The 19245-nt window shown below is 42.9% G+C and overlaps 1 protein-coding gene across 3 annotated transcripts in view; it reads right to left on the bottom strand.

Moving 5' to 3' along the window:
• The window catches only part of CEP85L (centrosomal protein 85 like), a 147520-nt gene that overhangs the window by 109654 nt on the left and 18621 nt on the right, over positions 1–19245 (bottom strand). Inside the window, exon 1 of one of the 3 annotated variants that reach the window (XM_048065551.2) lies at positions 4229–4799. The exons of 1 other annotated variant lie outside the window; for it this stretch is intronic. In XM_048065551.2, the coding sequence (XP_047921508.1) occupies positions 4229–4283 (55 nt within the window). In that variant the 5' untranslated portion in view covers positions 4284–4799. Of the gene's footprint in view, positions 1–545; positions 769–4228; positions 4800–19245 lie in introns of those variants that run through there. One more of the 3 variants, XM_048065549.2, reaches the window with a different exon arrangement.

Raw genomic sequence — 19245 nt, 5'->3', positions numbered from 1 at the left:
ATTGTCCTTTTGTGGTGTGAAACCACAAGCTGATTTTTCAGTAAACGTTTAACAGACGAGAGATGAGAAGTCTTGCTAACCCCTAAGAACTAGCATATAATACGTAATAATATAATCTTACATCTTTACAGTTTGAAAATCTATTGCTGTCTTTGCAGCTGGGCAATTGAGACATTTGTGTTTTGTACACGTTAAAAGAGCTGATGCTAGGTCCATAAAAGCGAATTGCCTGGAGGGAGGGACAAAACGCATTGTTCTGAAGGGATGTAACTAACGCCTGTTTGTTCACCACCACCACTCGAAGGCGGGATGTCATTTCACATCCACACAGCCCGTGCAAGATAGCAAAGGCCATTCTACCAGCCAGGCTTGTAGATTTTTAACACTAGATTTCTAACACTAGATCTCGTAGATTTTTAGCAGTAGATTAGCACTAGACTTCTAAGCTCAGGAAATCAATTTTACAACACGCTATATACTTATGCATATGCGTACATTTGTAACTGGTAAACAACCCCAAGCCCGCCTTGGTGATGCTAACTCACCATTTACCGCCGTGCCCAGCCTGCCAAGATAAGCCTGCCTTCTCGGACGTCCCAAGCACTGCCACTTCTTCAGCCACAGGTTTCCAACATACCAGTGAAACCCTTTACAGAAAGGAAGCCATGGGATTTCTGCCCCCCTGACCCAGCCCAAGTTAGAGGAGCCCCCCCCTTCCCACTGCTCTGTTGCGAAGCTGCCTGTGAACCCCATGGTGCCCAGGAGGCAGCGCCCCGTGGCCTCACAACGTGCCGTGACCTTCATTTTGGTTGTGACATCATTAAGCAGCGTGTCACACGGGGGTCAGGCTCACCCCTGCCAAGCCCACTGAGGCAGACCTCTGGGAGTGCCGTAGGGACAAGCCCTGTGGCCAGGGCCCGAGGAGCAGAGGGCACCACGTGGCTGCTTTTATGGTGCCAGTCGCGTCCTTCGGAGCGCCTTGCTTCACGCACTTGGCCACCCCTCACTTCTGTCACCTAACCAGCGCTTACCACCAAATTTTGGTGGTCAGCTGCTGGCGGTACCGGTCGGCAGAAGGAAGTCTGAGTGGAGGCAGTACAGTTTAATGAAAGCAGCGAGCATTTGTTTTTTTCCTTCGAAAGTGGACGGATTCCACTTTCCACTGGCATCTGTTGAACACGCGCAGCCTGACCGACCGGCTGCCGCCCCCAGAGAAACGCCGCGTCCAGATGAACACTTTCACAGTCTTAAACAACTTCGGAACCAACTGCACACTTCAAAGGACGGTGTCGATGAGTAAGCAGAGGGCTTGAAGCCCTGCGTGTCCTTCACCACAGTTATTCAAACTCCTGCAGCACAGCGGGTAGCTGTTGCCTTTATAGAGGGATAAACTATGCTGCAGGGTTTTCATGAACAATTAAACGTTTACAAGAAGACTGGAAAACTAGAGTCAATCGTATACGTTCCAAAAATAGGAATTTCATTTTTCAGGACAGGTACTGAAAGTGTTAAGAGCGAATCTATTTTGCATAGGCAGCAGAATTTGTTGTTAAACGCGCTGTTTAAACAACAAGCACCTACCTAAAAAAAATCTCGGAGATGTGCGAACAAGACAGCACATCTTTTCAGAGAGTGTGCTCCTATTAAACTGAAAAGCAAGAAAAATCTGGGAATGACAAGAGGGAATAAAAATGAAAGCCAAAACCGAAATAGTCCAAGAAGTGACCTTGCCTGCTACATCTTAAGAAAAATCAGAATGAATTTGCATCTATTACTGAAAATGTGATAATTGCCCTATATAAACAGTTATAGAGTTCTTCAGTGGGCACCTACACCTAGCTTTTTAAGTGAATTGTAAGACTTTCAACAAAAACAGAACTTCTAAACACCCATATCCATGGATGACTAACATACAGCTACCAAAATATAATGCTTTCCGGTAATAAACACAGTTTAACAAGGAAACATAGTCCTTAGTTGTTATGCTCCTGCACCAATATTTAACAGACAATATGATCAGAATCCCTATTAAAGAGTTGCTGTTAAAGAATTAAACATATTCTGTCAGAAGAAATATTCCTCCATTTTCAAAATAAATGCTTAAACTCCTGCATCCTAGTAGGACACTACTGTTCTGTCACCAATATAGTTTTCCCACAGATAGCTTCTCTCCAAATATGAATAAATAAATAAACCTAACCTGTCAATAATATAATAGCATGGGATCTCAGCAGCCATTACCCCTTCGTTACAATACCTGCATGGAGCTAATTAACTTCCACTTCTTTAGAGGAGTTAGAGAACCTCACAAAACAGCTTGTCAACTATTTCAACGCAAGACTGACGAAGGAAGGAACTACTGTGTTGGAAACTCCAATGCAGACATTGTATTTCAAGGTTAAACTTCGTCTTTACGCACTTGCTTTCTGATGAACCTCTCTTATCTCAAATTAGAGGTTTATCTACAACAGTTTTGCTACGTTGTTTCTTTTACCAAAGTCATGTATAAACATATATTTTGAACTTCACATTAACTCTGGGTATTGAAGGAACGGAGGGATGGGGAGTAAAGAAAAACAACAAGCACGATGCGTTCTCAAATATCACAGCCACTTCTGAGAAATAAATTCCAACAAGCAAGCAGGAGGAAAACATTCATCCAGTTCCTTACCGATCAGAACTGCCGTACTAGAACACGTTATTTGACCCCAAACAAACCAAGGGAGGACAAACTAATGAATGGCCCAATCCAGAGTTTTCTGAAGCAAATGTAAAAATGAACATCGACAACCTCTGTAACAGCCTGAAGCCAGTGACTGGAACAACCAGTGCACACATGTGGGGGAGCCTTCCAGTGTTCCTGCCCCGAACACAAATAATCAGGAACTGAAACACCGAATTCCTGCAGTTTCTACCAAAGTAACTGAAATCTGTGCACCTAGTTCAGAATACCCAGTGCCTCTGCAAGCTGCAACACGAAGATAATGTAACTTCATTCTTTTACAGGAAGCGTTAAAAAAATCCACACTTCAGCAGGGCAAATGTGTTACACATAGAAATTAATAATAGTAGTGAAGAAAAAAGGAACAATGCCTTCTTTCACATCACAGGGAACGAACATTAGACTATTTGCAGAGATTCAGGCAGCTGCTGAGAATGTCTTAGCAGCTCTTGTATTTGCAAGAAAAACCCTGTCAACTGAAACCAAAACAATCCTTCCATTTAAATACGTCAACCTACCGTGTGTGCATTAAGCAGTCATATTTTGCGATTCCAGAATTAAAACATGAAATTCTGAAGGGAAAAAAACAAATCCAATAGCGCTACTTTGCACTTGTAACCGTGCAGCCAAGCCACAGACCTTCACTGTGATCTATTACTTCAAGGAGTTAAAAATCACAAAATATTCGCAGGAACTCTGCTAGGTGAAACGAGCCCGTAATACTCCCAAATCCCGAAAAAAAGGCATCCAGAAAAACTTTGCTCATCGGCTCGCCTATGCAGAAGCGATGGCCGTGCCACTGCAGCCGCTTGCCCTCTCGCTGCCGAGGAGATGCCAGCCCTGACAGCCCCGCCGGCCGAGAGGCCCCCGGCTGGAGGTGACCGCCTGGCTTCCCTAATTCCGAATTTAAACAGAATTTAAACCAGACACTGAGTTTAAGCTCCCCCCTGCCAGACTGCGGGAACCAGACTCTCCTTAGTCCGGACGCGGACAGAAAAGCGACGCAGAAAAAAACAGGGCTCAACAAATCCCGGGTGTGGAGGGGATTGCTCGCGGTCTAAGTCACACAAAACAAAACAGAAAAAAAAAAAAAAAAAAAGAAAAAGAAGAAGGGAAGCAAGCCTGCTTAGATCCGCCGCCCAAGGGTATATTAACAAAACAAGCCAAAAAAAAAAAAAAAAAGCCAAGCCACGGAAGCGGATTAGGTCGGCGAAGCCAGCTTTACCCCGCGCCTCGAGTCCCGGCGGAGCACGGCCCCGGGCAGGCCCCCGGCCCCACCATGAGGTTTAGCCACAGATTTAAAAATTAAAACAAATAAAAATTTTAAAAATATAAACGCTTCCCCCCCTCCCCCCCCTCCAAGCACGCCGGGCGGCCCTGAAGGCGGCCGCAGCCCGGCGGCGTTAGCGCGGAGCCCGGCGGGGTGCCCCCACCGCCACGTCCCGTCCCGTCCCGTCCCTTCCCCAGGGGTCCCGGGGGGTCCCGCCGAGCCCCCCCGCCGCTTACCGGCCCTGTAGCCTCGCAGGCTGCCGCCGAGCTGCGGGTGCAGCCCGCCCCACATGCTGCCGGCCGCCGAGCGGGGACGGGGACGGAGCCGGAGCCGGAGCGGGGTTAGCGGGGGTCTCGCCGCCGCGGGGGCGCCGCAGCCATGGTGCCGGGCTGCTGGCGGCGGGAGCTGGCCGCCCCCCGCCGCCGCCACGAGCCGCGCTGCCGCCCCGCCGCCGCCTCCCGGCCCTCCGGAGCTGCGAGCGGGGCGGGGACAGGGGCGGGAGCCCCGCGGCTGCGGCTGCGGCTGCGGCTCGGGGGGAGCCGGCCGCGGGGAGGGGGCTGCGGGGGACGGGCCTCGCCTCGCCTCGCCTCGCCTCGCCTCGCCCGGGGCCGGCCCCGCTGAGGCCCCGCGCAGGCGGTTGGGGGGCTCGGAGCGCGGCGGTGCCCGCTGCCGGCTGCCGCCGTTTGGGAACTGCCCCGCCGAGGCAGGCCCGGAGGGGGCCGGCGCCCCGCCAGGCCTCCCCCTGCTATGCCCGAGGGGGTCCGGGGCCGAGACCACCCCCGAAATGCCCCGTTCCGGAGTGACTCCGCTTCAAGCGGACTCGCTGGGGGTCAGAGGGGATTCACAATTCTCCGGTGCTTTCTTGTCTGCCTAAGACGTGAAAAGAAAGAAGGAGCGCAGCTTTCACTTCAGTGATCAATTCCACCGCAGGACTCTGTCACGATCAAGTTTAAGCCACAGGACTGGAAACAAAATACTCCTGTCAGCAATAATTCAAAACCAGTAAGAGGCTTCCAACCCAAGCCGCTTTGAGCCCGCTCCAAATACTTGGAGAGAGGATTCTGCAGTAGCAGCGTTCGTGTTACTGTTGTTGGTTTGCAACTGGAGCCCAGCGGTCCCCGTTGGAAGCTACCTTCTGAACCTACCAGCAATCCACATTGCCCATCCCATCATAAAGTGAAGGAGAAAATACTCGAGATAGCTTCTAACTTTAGTGTGACCATCCCAAAATCACAGAACCCACCACTACCAAGATAGGAAAACAAGGCTTTAGTTCTTACTGCGAAGTACGATGGACATAGGCGTAGAGAGGTGAGGTGAAACAGGAGCACTTCATGTGGGAACGCACGCAATCAATAAATGAAATCTGTGTTCAAATACTTCCTGCTGACCAAATGCATTTTTAATAGTAGCTGATTATCACAGAATAGCTTTTATCTCTTTGGGAAATTATAGGTTAGATTTCAGCACAAGTCATATTTTATTTATGCCTAGCTAGGTATTCAGAATGTACTCAGTAAAAAAGAGGCCTCAGAAACACAGCAATGAGCAGGTAGGAATGCTTGCATATTGTTTTGTCTTCCTTCTTATCCACAAAAAGTCCTTACGTTCTCAGCAAAGACCTGACATGGCGTGCACTCCTCACCAGCTCATTGTACCTAGGGGGCAAAACTATCACTTTTCTAGGTAAAGCTGTAGAAACAGGCTTCAAAAAGTTAGTAAATCCTGAATAAAAAAACCACATGTACTAGAAGCGATGCTTGCCTGCTCCAGAAGATCCCGTCAGGACCATCAGAATGATTCTAGAGGTCCTCCGAGTGCCAGAAGGTTGGGTGCACTTTCAAGACACCACAAATAGCAATGGGAGAGACTAAGTTGCCGCTGAAAACATCCCAGTGAAAACGTGCAGCCTGCCAGCCCCGAAGGCAGCTTCGATACTGAAGAATGTCAGCGAGAACACGGCAGGTAAACATGAATGTAAGAAGGGGGAATAAAAGCTGGTCTATCTTGCAATGCCCCCAGCACCAAGGAACGAGTACACAGCTTAGTCCAAGACCTCTTTAAAGAGCCTGCCTGCGTATAACATTTGTTGCATGCTGTTTTGTTGAGTTTGCTAAACCTTGGGTGAGTGTTGTGTAGCTAGCATATTCAGAAGGGCGCACAGGGATCTGTGAGGAAGCTGAGTATCAAGAAGGGGAAGGCTTCTAAGATCAAGTGAGCAGAAAACTTCCCCCATCAGTGCAGAACTGTGGTGTCTGTAATGCTGCCCTGTAGCGCAGCTGCGAGAATCCCATGGCATATCATGACACCAGAAAGCTGCGTGCCCACAAACCATGTGGTAATGGTTCTTTCGTCTCCTACTACACGTCACTGCAGTGCTGTTATGTGTCTCGGCACTGCCCTTCGTGGAGGCTTTACAGTTTCATATGTCTCTCGTCTACTCATGAACAATGCTGCAGAGGAAAAAAAGCAGGGAGAAAGGAGGGGATCGGCGTGGCAGAGCACCAGCAGTTGTTTGGGCTGAATCATTTCCGTCACACTGCTTGCAGGGGGAGGTTGACTCAGCAGCTTTGTGTCTTCCAGGGTGTGTGAGCTGGTCCTTCTGGGCTTTTAGTGTTACTGCTCAGACCAAAAAAAAAAAAAAAAGTACTTTAATCTAAGCAGTCAGATAGCCGAACCTCAGACACGGCCATTGTTTTGATTGGATTTTAAGTTATTTTTATAGCAACTGAATGGACGTAGTAAAGCAAATAGCCTCAGTGTATCTGCCTGGAAACTGGGCCAAACTGAAGGCAGTAGCTTCACTCTATGAATAAACTTAGCTTGCTAATGCTGTATTCACTGCCCAGATACATTTTACATCTGCAGTCTGCCTGAGCACACAGTTCTAGATAGGGAGCAGAATCTGTTTCAGATTCTCAAAAACCTATTAAAAAAAAAACAAAACACTGTGTTAGCTGGATTGGACCTCCAGCAAAGATGAGTTTGTGCTATTTATTGCTGCTGAAGCAAGCAGTTCCTTTACACAGATCTCAGCTTGGAAATGCAGGGGGCCTTGAGGACATCCCGGGCCCCCCTTTGTAACAAGTCCATGTTCTTCCATCTACGTGGCCCAGCTGAGCAGAGCGGATGGGTACTGCTGGCTCTGGTCCACTGTGCCTGCATTTGTGCCTTGGCACCTAGCGGTGCCTGCTTACACTAAGACCACTCAGGCTAGTTTATCACCTTTTAAATCTCGCGGGTTGGTAAGAATTAGGAGCATGGAAATCTGTGTTCCAACACTGCCCCCCTCCAGAGGGGTATAAAGTTGAGGATACTCATAGAAAGTGGCAGTGTGGTGCCAGGGAAACCTCGTAACCTTGCACGTAAGTCAGCAGTAAGTGGAAACAGCCTGCACCCCAGTATAATTATTGTGAAATGTGGTGCTCCAGACAATGAATGGACTCAAGTTCCTATTGTCTGAAAGGCCTTTTCCCCACCTCTTTCCTCATGACACAGACTCCACCCTCTTGGCAGGGTCAACAAAGGAAAACAACAATGGAAAGTAATAGCTTAAGTGTTGGTACTAAGCAGATGCTGTCCCATTAATGTCAATTACAGCCCATCTTACCCAAGGATTTGTGATCTACCTCTCCGTTCAGAAATCACGTATCTTCTTTTTTTTTCCTCCCCTGAATAAAAACATAATGCTCTAAATGGAATTAAGCTGAAACGTAACCTCTGAAAGCAGCCTTTTTCTTTGATTAAAGGCAGAAATGCATTCAATATTTAAACTACACACTTGCTTTCACATTTAATAGAATTAAAAGAGAATTAAAAGATTATTTTAAGAAAACCCTAATACTAAATAGCTAAACGTTGTTCCAAGAAGATGCAGACTATTTCCACTAATTAAGACATCAAAGATGTATGCATTCTATCAAAAATCAACAGCAGCATTCCTGCAAACATACCTCGTAAATGACTTGGAAATTAAAATCACAAGTTTTCAGCTATTGAGTTATTTCACTAAGTATAGAAACCATTTTCCTCCACCCACTACTTTTTCGGTTGAACACTGTGTCCTGGCAAAGTCTAAGCAACCTTTAAGAAGCCTTAGAAGGCAAGAAGCCTTGCTTTGCCAAAAAGCAGCTACGTGTGTTACAAAGCGAGATGTGAAACTGCATGGGGTGGGACTGTAGCTAACACCAGCTTAGCTTACCTGACAAATTGCACCCTGCTGGTAGGAGCAGGTTGGTCTATAAAAGACTGAAATGTTCCACTAAAAGTACATTGCATGCACTGTATAGCAGTAACAATAAACTGCGTCAGCTGATAATCTGCAAAGCAGGCATCATGAAATAACATGGTGTATGCGACGCTTTTCTTTTTGCCTTTTCCTGTGAGCAAATTAGAAAGCATGCCGTCCACAAAGGAACACAAACTGATACGGCTTTGAATCTGCTTAGCCCTGCACTTTCAGTAACAGCTTAAACCACGAGACAGAATAAAACCAAGAAGCTTAATGTTACCATAGCTATGGTTTATTACAAGCCTCCTGAAATTTCAGATTCTTCTCAACATTTCAGAACCAGATTTTCACCTGAGAATCTCAGCCTGAAAACGTTTTAGTTTACATCATTGCTAGAAAACCCTTGGGACTCGGGGATTTTACATGATTCATTACTGGTGGGCAGGACAAAGACTTTTTTTTTTTTTTTGGTCATATGATTTAAAAATAAATCTAAGAGATTTAAAACAATAATCCCACAGTCATTAACTCTGATACCATAGGAAGAACACATCTCAGGTGTGGAATCCAGTGGCATTTAACCAGTAACGTGTAAAAACAACCAGGAATTTCCCAGATGTGTTCTTCTCACGGGGAAATTTTTTAGTTCTGTTATTCCTCACCTCCATCGCCTCCTCTCCAAAAGGCATTGGGCAAGAAAGGGAAATATAAGGAACTTAGGAGGGGATGGAGAGAATATTTAAAAACCTACAGGCCTCAGCAGCTTCCTGGCAGCATCCAGGGTTGGCTCCTAACATGTTCAAGAGCAGACTGCCTGTGCCGGAGCAGCCGGCCTCTTCCCCTTGTCCTGGTGGGACTCACTACCTTACCCAACTTCAGGACATAGCATTTAGACAAAGTACATTTCAATAAATAAATAAATAAATAAAAATGTTTCTCCTACTCCTGTTGCGTGACTTTTTTACAGTTTCTACAGTTCTCTTGTTCCTGAGCCCACCCTAGTCACCTTCTCAGAACACACTGCCTGATTTTAGGAGCACCCATCCTTTTTTTTTTTTTCCAGTAGGTCCAAGATAAAAAGAAATAACAGGCTGTAAAGCCACTTTAGAGGGAGGAATGAGATCTCTTGGTGATATTCTGCATCTGTTCTGATGCTGGAGCAACCAATGAAGGTCATATTTGAGACCTGTTGTAGTCAAGAGACGTATCTGATAACAGTTAATCAAAAAATGCTTTGGTATTCTTTGGTATTTCTTTGGTGTTCTTCAGAGAGCAAGGCCAGCAAAATGAAGAAAACGTAGCCATGAGATAACTGCACTACCAGTCATGGGATCAGGCAGGCATGACGCAGTTTCAAAATGGCTATACCAAACCCTTTCAATTCAGAATGATCAAAATACTAAATTTTTTTGTATTTACTTTTCTGTGCTTTAGCTTATGCTGAAGCCTAAGAAGCTTCAGCAGTGCTGCAGGGCAGGTTTTCAATCCGACTGCCACTGGCAATGTTTGAGCTTTTGCAGTTGACATTTTACTTCAAGGCAGTCTTGCTTGACTTGATGTTATACATAGATAAATGAGTGCAGGCGGATAAAGCAATGGACGATATTGCTATTCAGTGACTTGCAGATTTTTTAAGCTGCTTTATGCAGATTAACCTCCACCACAAAAGTGAAATAACTGCCATATTAGAAGCAGAAAACAGCATTTAGCTTGATCTGTTTAAAACCTACCTACTTTAAAGGTTAATCAGAGAACATGCTCTTTGTATTCAGTCACTGAAACAAAGAAAGGATCAGAGCATGCAGTGAGTTTATCTGCCCCATCCCGACCTCTGTGCAGAAGGAATAAATCCCGCTTTCCTTGTGCAACAAACACCCCCACTGAATTCTCTAACTTTTGAGAAATACAGAGCTTAAAAAACTACAGGTGATGCTGTAACAGAAGGCCAAACATCCTAGAGCACAACCAGCCAGCAGTGCAACATTATATGAGTACTTGCAAATGGAAAGTTCTTCCAAATGCCCATCACTGTCTGCTTATAGCCCGAAACACAGGATTTGTTTACTCCGAGTCAGAAATATAACCTACAAACATGACCAGTCAAAAAAAATCTGCTCGCTTGTGTTTGAGCCAACCCAGTATTACTGCAAAGGGATGAAATTTCAGTAAAGTGAAAGAAAGCACCATGCCACTGCTGAGTTTAGTCAGCTCAGTGTTGTCAGATGCCCATATGTAATAGTCAGATGGAAAAATTTATTTCATGCTTTAACTATAAATATGATAACTTCGTGAAGCTCCCCTCCACCTCATTTTTTTTTTGTAAGTTGTCTTTGATTCTGCAATGATCACCGCCACTGATTCTAGCATAATTTGGTACTATGTACTATAATGAAAATCCAGTCTAAAAAGACATTAGTAAGCCCACACAGCACACCACTTGTAGATGTCCCAGCAGCAGCCCACTCCTTGAGCAGTGCACATATCCATCATTATTTTAATAGCGTTCTGACATTAAACTGATAAATTTATACATTAGTATACACTTCTTTAGACAAATCCAGGTCACCAAAACAAGTAGAAAATTACTGAAATGCACAGAAGTGGACTGTGCTAATTTGCACTGGCCACGATGCCCATCAGATTTTCTCCACGGAACCTCAAGGTTAGTGTATGATATACTGTGATTCCACAGCAGTACCCTTAGACTATTTTGCTTTTGATTTAAAATTAACACAGACTAGAATGTTTATTAAAAGTAACTTTGAGACTCAGACTTGGCTGCAAGCACTTTCTCTAGTATCCTACTTATAACGCATTGCTCGAGTGACAAAATTGGTATCGGAAGCGACGTAGTAAACATGCAGCTTGATCTTTGGTCACGGAGAAAACAACAAGAAATTGAGCTTGTAAATGAACATGTTGCTTTAAAGTACATAAGCTTTAAAAGAAGCATAAAAGCATAAGTGTTGCTGCTTAAATTTCCCGGACCGTCCCACTACTTTAGGAATCCTGTGGTTTAAGAATTGCACCAGGTAATGCACCCATTTGCCATTCTAGTGTCTCAAATAAGGTTACGTGGTTACATCTGTTAAAAATAAATTGTAGAATCATAATTCCAATTTGTTGGTTAATACAGGACATTACTGTAAAATATGCTCTATACTTTATTATTTAGTTCTTAGTGAGCTTTCATTACATGAGACTGTCATGACCATGGCCCTGCTGGAATGCACCCACAGTGGTCACCGTGACGGGAACTTAACTTAGCACAGCCACTACAGTTAAAAAATAGAGTAGAAAAATAAGAAAGAAATGAAAAGGAAACAGACAATTGTAATAAGTATCTTTAAAGACATGCAAATATTACTTGTCTTTCATTTCTATGTTTGAAGATAATGTATCACCTCTGAAAGTTGAATATAACAGACCTCTAAAATAATTGCAAAGATCTAAAACCCTAGAAGTCTGTGGCAAACTCTAAAAGCAGAACTTAATCAAACAATAACATTTCCTGTGATACTATAAGTGTTATTTATCCTTGAGCTTATATATTTGAACATAAAGTCATTTGCACAGAGTAAGAAAAGCTACCAACCATTTACTTAGGTCTATATTCAGCATTTGCTGCATTGTGCTTTAATTTCTGAAACTGCCTCTACAGAAGCATTAAATTATCACTACCAAAGATTGTGTATTTTCATCATGAGGCACATTAAATGTTCAGAAGAAGGCCTTCCCTTGCAAGATTTCCAGATCAGTTCTGAAGCACCAAGAAGTTCCAGAATTCAAATGATCAACATTTTGTTCCTCCCGGCTAATCCTCTAGAAGCTCACCCTGACAAACAAAACATGATATACTGCAAATTCAAGTGTGGCTGGATGAACACAGATGGGAAGAAAATGTTCACAGTTTAGTTTCTTCTTGGAAAAAAATACAGGAGTTATTAAATACAGTAGCTGCACTGAGCTAGCAAGTCAATTTGTAAGCCAAATTGAATCAAGCAGGTCCAACCGTGTTGTTTGAGAGGCTGTGAACTGTTTCCTCATCTAGTAAAGTCCCTAACTTTCCCTCTTTTTTTTTTAGCATAATCTTTTGTATTACTTTTAAGTATATTTTTACATGAACTATATACGGAGACTCAAACTGGACCACATGGTTAGAGATTAGTTTGCTAAAAACTCATTCGTTTAAAATACCAGTGAGCAGTCACTGAACTGGACTCTCCTGCATGGTACTGCAAAGAGTCCCAATCAACCTTACCTACAGCTAGCTACAGAAATCCTTTTGCCCATTCCAAGTAGTGATTGCCATACAGGTTTTCACTGCCCTGAACCTCAGCGACTGCAAACATTCCCCCAGCTGCAGTACAGGGTCCTCCCTGCATGACGGTAAGTCCATATGGAGCAGCACAATATGGACTCACAAGCTCCATGAAGTACTGTGGCCTGATTTACCAAAAAAAGGGCAGAGACCAGAGTTACCAGTTCAGTGCCAAAGAAGACAAAGTCCTGGAGTCCCCCTGGCTCTGGTCTGCAGGGAAGCTCTGCCTGATGCATCTGCAGGGTCTCCGGCTCACTTGAAAAAACTTGAAAAGTAACCTGTTGCTTGAATGGACCTCAGTACCAACACAACTGATTATGTGCAAGGAAGAATAAACACATTAGACCACAGAATAAATTATCCAATTAGTTCTGCAATTTAATCAGACTGTTTACCATCCCAGAAAGACGACATTTTTGAAGGAACTCAGGGTCAGGTTTTCCCAAGCTCTCATCTTCCCATATGGTGTGAGCTTCTTGCAAAATCTGCCTGAGAGAGGGACGGTTTGGCAAAGAATAAAAAGCCAGATTTCCGAATGTGCTCTTCCCCCTCCCTCGTCGGTTCTATTTTTAAGTACAAGACTCGCTCCATATAATTTCCTGATATTTGACAGTCAGTCACACGATTAGTTTTAACAGAAGAGTGGCAGACTTGATTCCGCTTAGGTCTCAGCACAGAAAAGAGAGAACTGTCCCTATAAACAAGTCACAGTGTCGGACAGTAGCACTTTTGGGTGGGAAATGAGTGTGATGCAGGTCTGCTCCAGATCATTAAGCACAGCACAAATCCTTTTGTCATATTTTGTCTTCGATGCAGGCACTGCCAATCGCTTCGGTCCTTTTCAGCTACGGCAAATAAAAAGCCAACTCCTTTAGTGGGTTACTAGTACCTGCAGAAGAAACCAGCTAATGCTTCATAAGAGATGTTCATGACAAGAAGTGTGTTTGTGTGTGTACACGTGCGTGTGTGTACATGTGTGTGCTGAGGATTTCACAGAGCAGGTAAAAAATATTCATCTGTCCAGGCCCTCATGCTCTTTCATTCTGCCCTGCACTTTCAGACACCATTTCCAAATGAGCTGAATGAGTACAGCTGCATCCATTTCAAAGACCGTAAAGGCCAGGCACACAACAGCCCACATGGAGCTGGGGAGAGAGCTCAGGGCCCTTCAGTTGTAAGTCCTGCCTATGGGCTTTGCTAAAGGTACTTTATTACCTGTTTATTCATGGTTTAGTAAGCCGAGTTTTTGTTAAAAATGTATTGTGTTCTAACAGTGATGCCGTTATTACTGACCAGTTTCAAGTCTATCACTTAAACTAAACACTTTTAAATATTTACAGGGAGAACAAAACCAATCCAATTACTAACTACGCTGTGCACAGCTGTCAGAAAAAGTAGTGAAGAATGGGTAAAATTTACAACAAAAGCACTTTTTAGAAAATGACTGTTTTCATAACACTTTTAAATACTATGTTATGAACACTTTCATGCTAGGTATACACAGTTGGCTAATAGAGAAAGAACGGTTACATTAGAAAAGAGGCTAGGACAGCTTTAATTTTTCAAATGCCACGTGTTTTTCTTGCCCGGCGGAGTATCGACTTCCCTCATGAACTCTATGTTTTCCCTCGGGAAGAAGAGAAGGGTATAAGATGTACCCAAGAAATTACAATTCCTCTCGGCTGACCTAAACAGAAGTCCTGGCTGATAATGCTGAAAGGAGTTCTTTATTACAGCAGGGTAAGTTGTTCAGTAGCAGTACAGATGGGTTGTTTCCTGCTATGGTTCCCCCTACCCTATTCCCCAGAAAAAGAAAAGCAAGTTGAAGTCCGTAGTCAGTTCATAAGAGATTTTGGACCCTTAGCAGATTGTAACGAAGAGAGTCACGGGCAAGATAGCAAAGAGGGCGATTTTCCACATCTGCAGAATAGGAGTTATGGGAATTAAGAAGACAATTCTGAAATAACATTAACTTCTAAACCACAATTAAAGCATAGTTAGCTTCTCAGAAATAAGAAACAGGCTCCTGGTAGGAGGCCCTGAATTTTCATTTGCCTCTCAAACAGCAGGACGTGCACTGCTGGTTCTTACCAAATAGCAACAGTCAAATATAATTTTCTGGATGCTACAAAGAAACATATATGAGTACTATCAAGTAATGCCTTTTTAGACGATTGTTAGTATCAGTTTCTTGAATTTTCGTGGTCTCTTCATGAAGTCAACAGTTCAGAAACTGAGCAAGCTTTTTTGAGGTAAAAGCTTTAGGAAAATAAACAAGTAGATTGATTAGTCCTTCTCTTCTTGCTTGCTTTCAGGCAGTCTGGGCAGTCAGTACTGAAATCCATGTGAGGGGCCCAATCCTGTTCCAAAACCAGGAAAACTGCTAGGCTCACAGGGGTCAGAGGGACCACCTCCAAGATACGCATCATGAGCTCTCTTCATACAAAATGTTTCAGAAAGCAATAAACAAAGCATAAAGGTTATTTGTTCCCTCCAAAAGAATGTCGTCACTTCAGAAAGAAACAGAAAGAAACAGAAAATGGAAGTGAAAGAGAAAGAAAGAAGTAGAACAAGAAAAAGAAAGAAAAAAAAAAAGAGAGGAAGAGGAAGAGGAGAAAAAAAGAAAAAGAAAAAAAAGGAAAAAGAAAAAAAGGAAAAAGAAAAAAAGAAAAAAAAAGAAAAAGAAAAAAAGAAAAAGAAAAAGGAGAAAGGAGAAAGGAGAAAGGAGAAAGGAGAAAGGAGAAAGAAAAAGAAAAAGAAAAAGAAAAAGAAAAAGAAAAAGAAAAAGAAAAAGAAAGAAAAAGAAAAAGAAAAAGAAAGAAAAAGAAAAAGAAAAAGAAAAAGAAAAAGAAAAAGAAAAAGAAAAAGAAAAAGAAAAAGAAAAAGAAAAAGAAAAAGAAAAAGAAAAAGAAAAAGAAAAAGAAAAAGAAAAAGAAAAAGAAAAAGAAAAAGAAAAAGAAAAAGAAAAAGAAAAAGAAAAAGAAAAAGAAAAAGAAAAAGAAAAAGAAAAAGAAAAAGAAAAAGAAAAAGAAAAAGAAAAAAAAAAAAGAAGCAAGGAGGGAAGGAAGAGAAAGGAAGGAAAGGAGAGAGCATGAATAGACATCTCTGACAACATGCAGATTTGGAGAAAAATTCTTTTATTTTGGATAGAGAGAAAGGGTAGTTTGTGGAGTAGCTTTATACCAATTCCTGTTTGGAATAATTTATAACACTGGATATGCAGACAAATCCCACACATGTAACTGTAAGCAAAATCAGCCTGGAGACCACAATAATCAGCAAACTGCACAGCCTCCAGAAACGCTCAGCTGTTCTTGTCTTTCAAAACACATCCTTGCTCAATGCTTTGCAGTTTGCTTACGAGCTGAGACCTTTTTGGTCACAGTAAACACACAAAGAGAAATTCCAACCAAGCAGCCGACGCTGCTCACTGGCTCATCAGGGTTTCTAAGAAAGACGAAAACAATCTCAGCTAGTCTGAAAGCAAAAGGACGTTGCTGAAAGAATTATTTCCCTCCCCCAAAATGCCCTTCCTCGTATACAGGGATTGTTGTTAAAGGAGAAAGATACAATAGAAAGCCCCGGAAAAAAAAAAGTAATGGACATTTCCTTCTGGGCATTAATATAACCATTCAAGCAGCTACTTCAGTTACCTCGTTCATGACCTGTCCTTGTCCCCATTAGGAAAGCCACTTCCAGAGCTTTGCAGTTCCAGTCACAGAGACCCCCTCTGGAGTTAAACAGCATTCAAGCACCATACATACTATTTATTTCCAGGTGGCTAGATAGTTCCACATGTTTATGTTTTCCTTCTAAAGATCTAGATTCTACAAGTGAAAATCATGCCTTGGCTCTCTGCATGCTTCTGTCTAAACTGTTCCACATTGGCTTAATTAACTGATCACAGCCATAATCTCAGCTGAAATGGTTCTCAGTGAAAGAGTGGGAACGAGATAAGAGGGAGCTGCATGAGCAGAACTGGATGAAGCTTTTCCCTTAGCTGCTACCCAAGCAAGATCCAAGAAAGGATCAGGGACTTTGGCTCAGCACCTTTCTAAGATGGATGGGATTTGAATTTTTGGAGACTGAAGGCAGGATTCTGAATAAAGTCTGATACTTCTAATGCTGCATCTAGAAAAGTTCAGACATTGTTTTCAGGTCACTGCAGAGAAAGACAACCACTGTAAATTTGGATTTAGAGTCACTTTGTAACAAGTCAAAATTATCTTGAAGAGGAACAATCATGAACATTTGCCCTATTGTCTTAGCTTTATTTTTTTTCCACTGACTGAATGTCAATCCAGCCATAAAAAATGATTTTTCCCTTCCTATTCTACTTTGTGGTGACGCTACACAGCTATGTATCCCCATCTCTCTAATATACTTGCCAATACAAAGAGAACCGATGCTTCTGTTCTCCAGCTGAAGAACTGTACAGAACGTCTTCTACAATAATCCAGTCAAAATGTCATGGCTTCGTTTATGTATCTCTTAATGTGATGATGCAACATTGAAAGCATTAAACAGCAACAAAATAAACTCATAGTAGATAGCATTTCTGGTTTAAGCACATTTAAAACAAAGATCCTGAAGAGTTTTACAAGAATAAAGTAAACTTCACAACCATCTTGATGGAATTTTAGTGTCCATCACAAAGATCTTCCAGCCATAGATTATTTTTATTCCAAGCTACAAGCAGGTAAACTAAGGCATATACAGAGCCTGGGACTGTATCCAACGAACACAGTCAATTAGGTTAAATTCTGTTTTCTTTTTTTCATAATTTAAGACATGATGCATGCACAGATCTCCCGTGAAGGCACAATGGTTTATTCACATCATCCTATGGATGAACAGAGTCCCACGTGTTTATCCAGTGCAGGGCTGGCGTAGTTCAGTAGACTAGTGCATATTAGCAAACTGTAAAGGAATGCAGCAGCCTATCTCCTATAAACACCACTCGGCTATTTAAGCCTACACTGCACTAGAAATAGACTTATATCTCACAAACACCACCAAATGCCAGGGCATATCATTTATTCATTACATGCTATATTATTTTTCAAATCAGACTATATAAAGCTGGAGAAATATTCTCATACATGATTCACTTCTGCACTAAGGCATTTACACAGTTTTTAAGTCAATTTGCGTACTATGCAGTGAAGGTCAAACTACAAGGCAGAAGATTCAGATTTTGCTCTGCGTCCCGCTCCTGGTTCAGTGACTGACCTCAAACACTTTCTCTAGTGGGACTTGGCTGGCTCTACTTTCTGTTGTCCCGTACGATCTTCATTTGCAGCCCCTCGCATGCAAATGGTGAGATAAAGCCACAGCCCACCTTGCTTAAACGTGGCATCTGGAATATTGTCTGCTCCAAGACGGGTAAGGACAAGCAGCCCCACTATGTCCTTGTGTTCACTCAACCACAGTTCACCCATGTGAAGACTTATACGTAGTCAAGTCTCTAGTCTGGAAATCTTCTTTCAAATGCTGCCTTCTTTTGGTCAAGTAAGGATCATAATCACTTTTAGTGCCTAGACATGTTAAGACAGTTCAAATAAAAAAAATACATGTGATGCAGGCAGACAATGAAGCCTTAGGATACAACGCTAATTAATCTATTTTGAACTGCCTGTATGAGACTTGTTCTGGATCGTACAGTTTTGCACACAGAGGATGTGATCTGATCTTTTATGCCTCCTCTTCTAGTTAAGCTAGGTTTTCACACCGACAGCAGAGCTATTGTGTGCATGACATTTACTGCTGGAAATGGATGCTGTGTCTTGGCAATGAATGGAAAATCTGAGCACAAGCAATGAAAAGATATCTTCACAGTGTTCCTTGGTCTCTTGTTAGTCATTCAACGTAGAGGAATTCAGTACAGAGGAAACACGCTGGGTGAATGTCAGTGTTCTCAGCTCTTGCTGAAAACAACAACAAAAAAAAGGGGCTAAAACTGAGTATGGGCACTGAGTGTGACAGGCCCCAGATTTTCAGTGCATGCCAATTAAAAACTTCCTGACAGCAAAGGAAGTCCCAGCAAGCCAGCTGGGACTGATTTGGGAAACACACAATTTTCCATATAGGAGAGCAAGTTGGATGCTTGTTTTCAGGTTGTAAGGAAAAATCTAACAGCTCTGAGGGATTTGTGTGGAGATGAAGATTTGTAGTCTGCAGAAGGAAGGAAGGCAGAGTCTACAATCTAGAAAGCAGAGCGCCAACCAGACCAGAGCTTCCCCAACTTTTTGTAACCTCACTTGAGAGTAGTGTCCGGGTTTTATGTCTGATTGGATCCCAAGGAGTCAACACAGGCTCTTTGCGCAGGCGCAGCTCTAACGTGTTTACATTCACCAGCGAGACTGACCTCTTGGCTCAGACCATGGAAAACAGCTTTAGAAAAAAGGGTACATTGGTTTTGTTTCTGCTTTTATCATTTTGTCCATATAAGAACTTGGTTAAGTAACTAAGGTATTACGGGATGGTCATCGTTACACTAGTTGATCAATAACAATGTTTTTTGTGAAGGTTAAATTCAAGAATCATTATCCATTTCTCTAGTTTCAGTTCTTCCATTCTGCAGGACATAGAATTTCATCCAGATAGTTTCTGGGTTTCTCTTACACTCAAATTTCTCAGTCCTCAAAAGACTGAGTTGTGCACCCTACAAACTGAGCAGGAGAAACCCTGGCACCAGCAAC

Source organism: Anser cygnoides, chromosome 3, assembly GCF_040182565.1.
Source record: "Anser cygnoides isolate HZ-2024a breed goose chromosome 3, Taihu_goose_T2T_genome, whole genome shotgun sequence".
NCBI lineage: Eukaryota > Metazoa > Chordata > Aves > Anseriformes > Anatidae > Anser > Anser cygnoides.
This window is presented reverse-complemented; position numbering and strand designations above follow the sequence as displayed.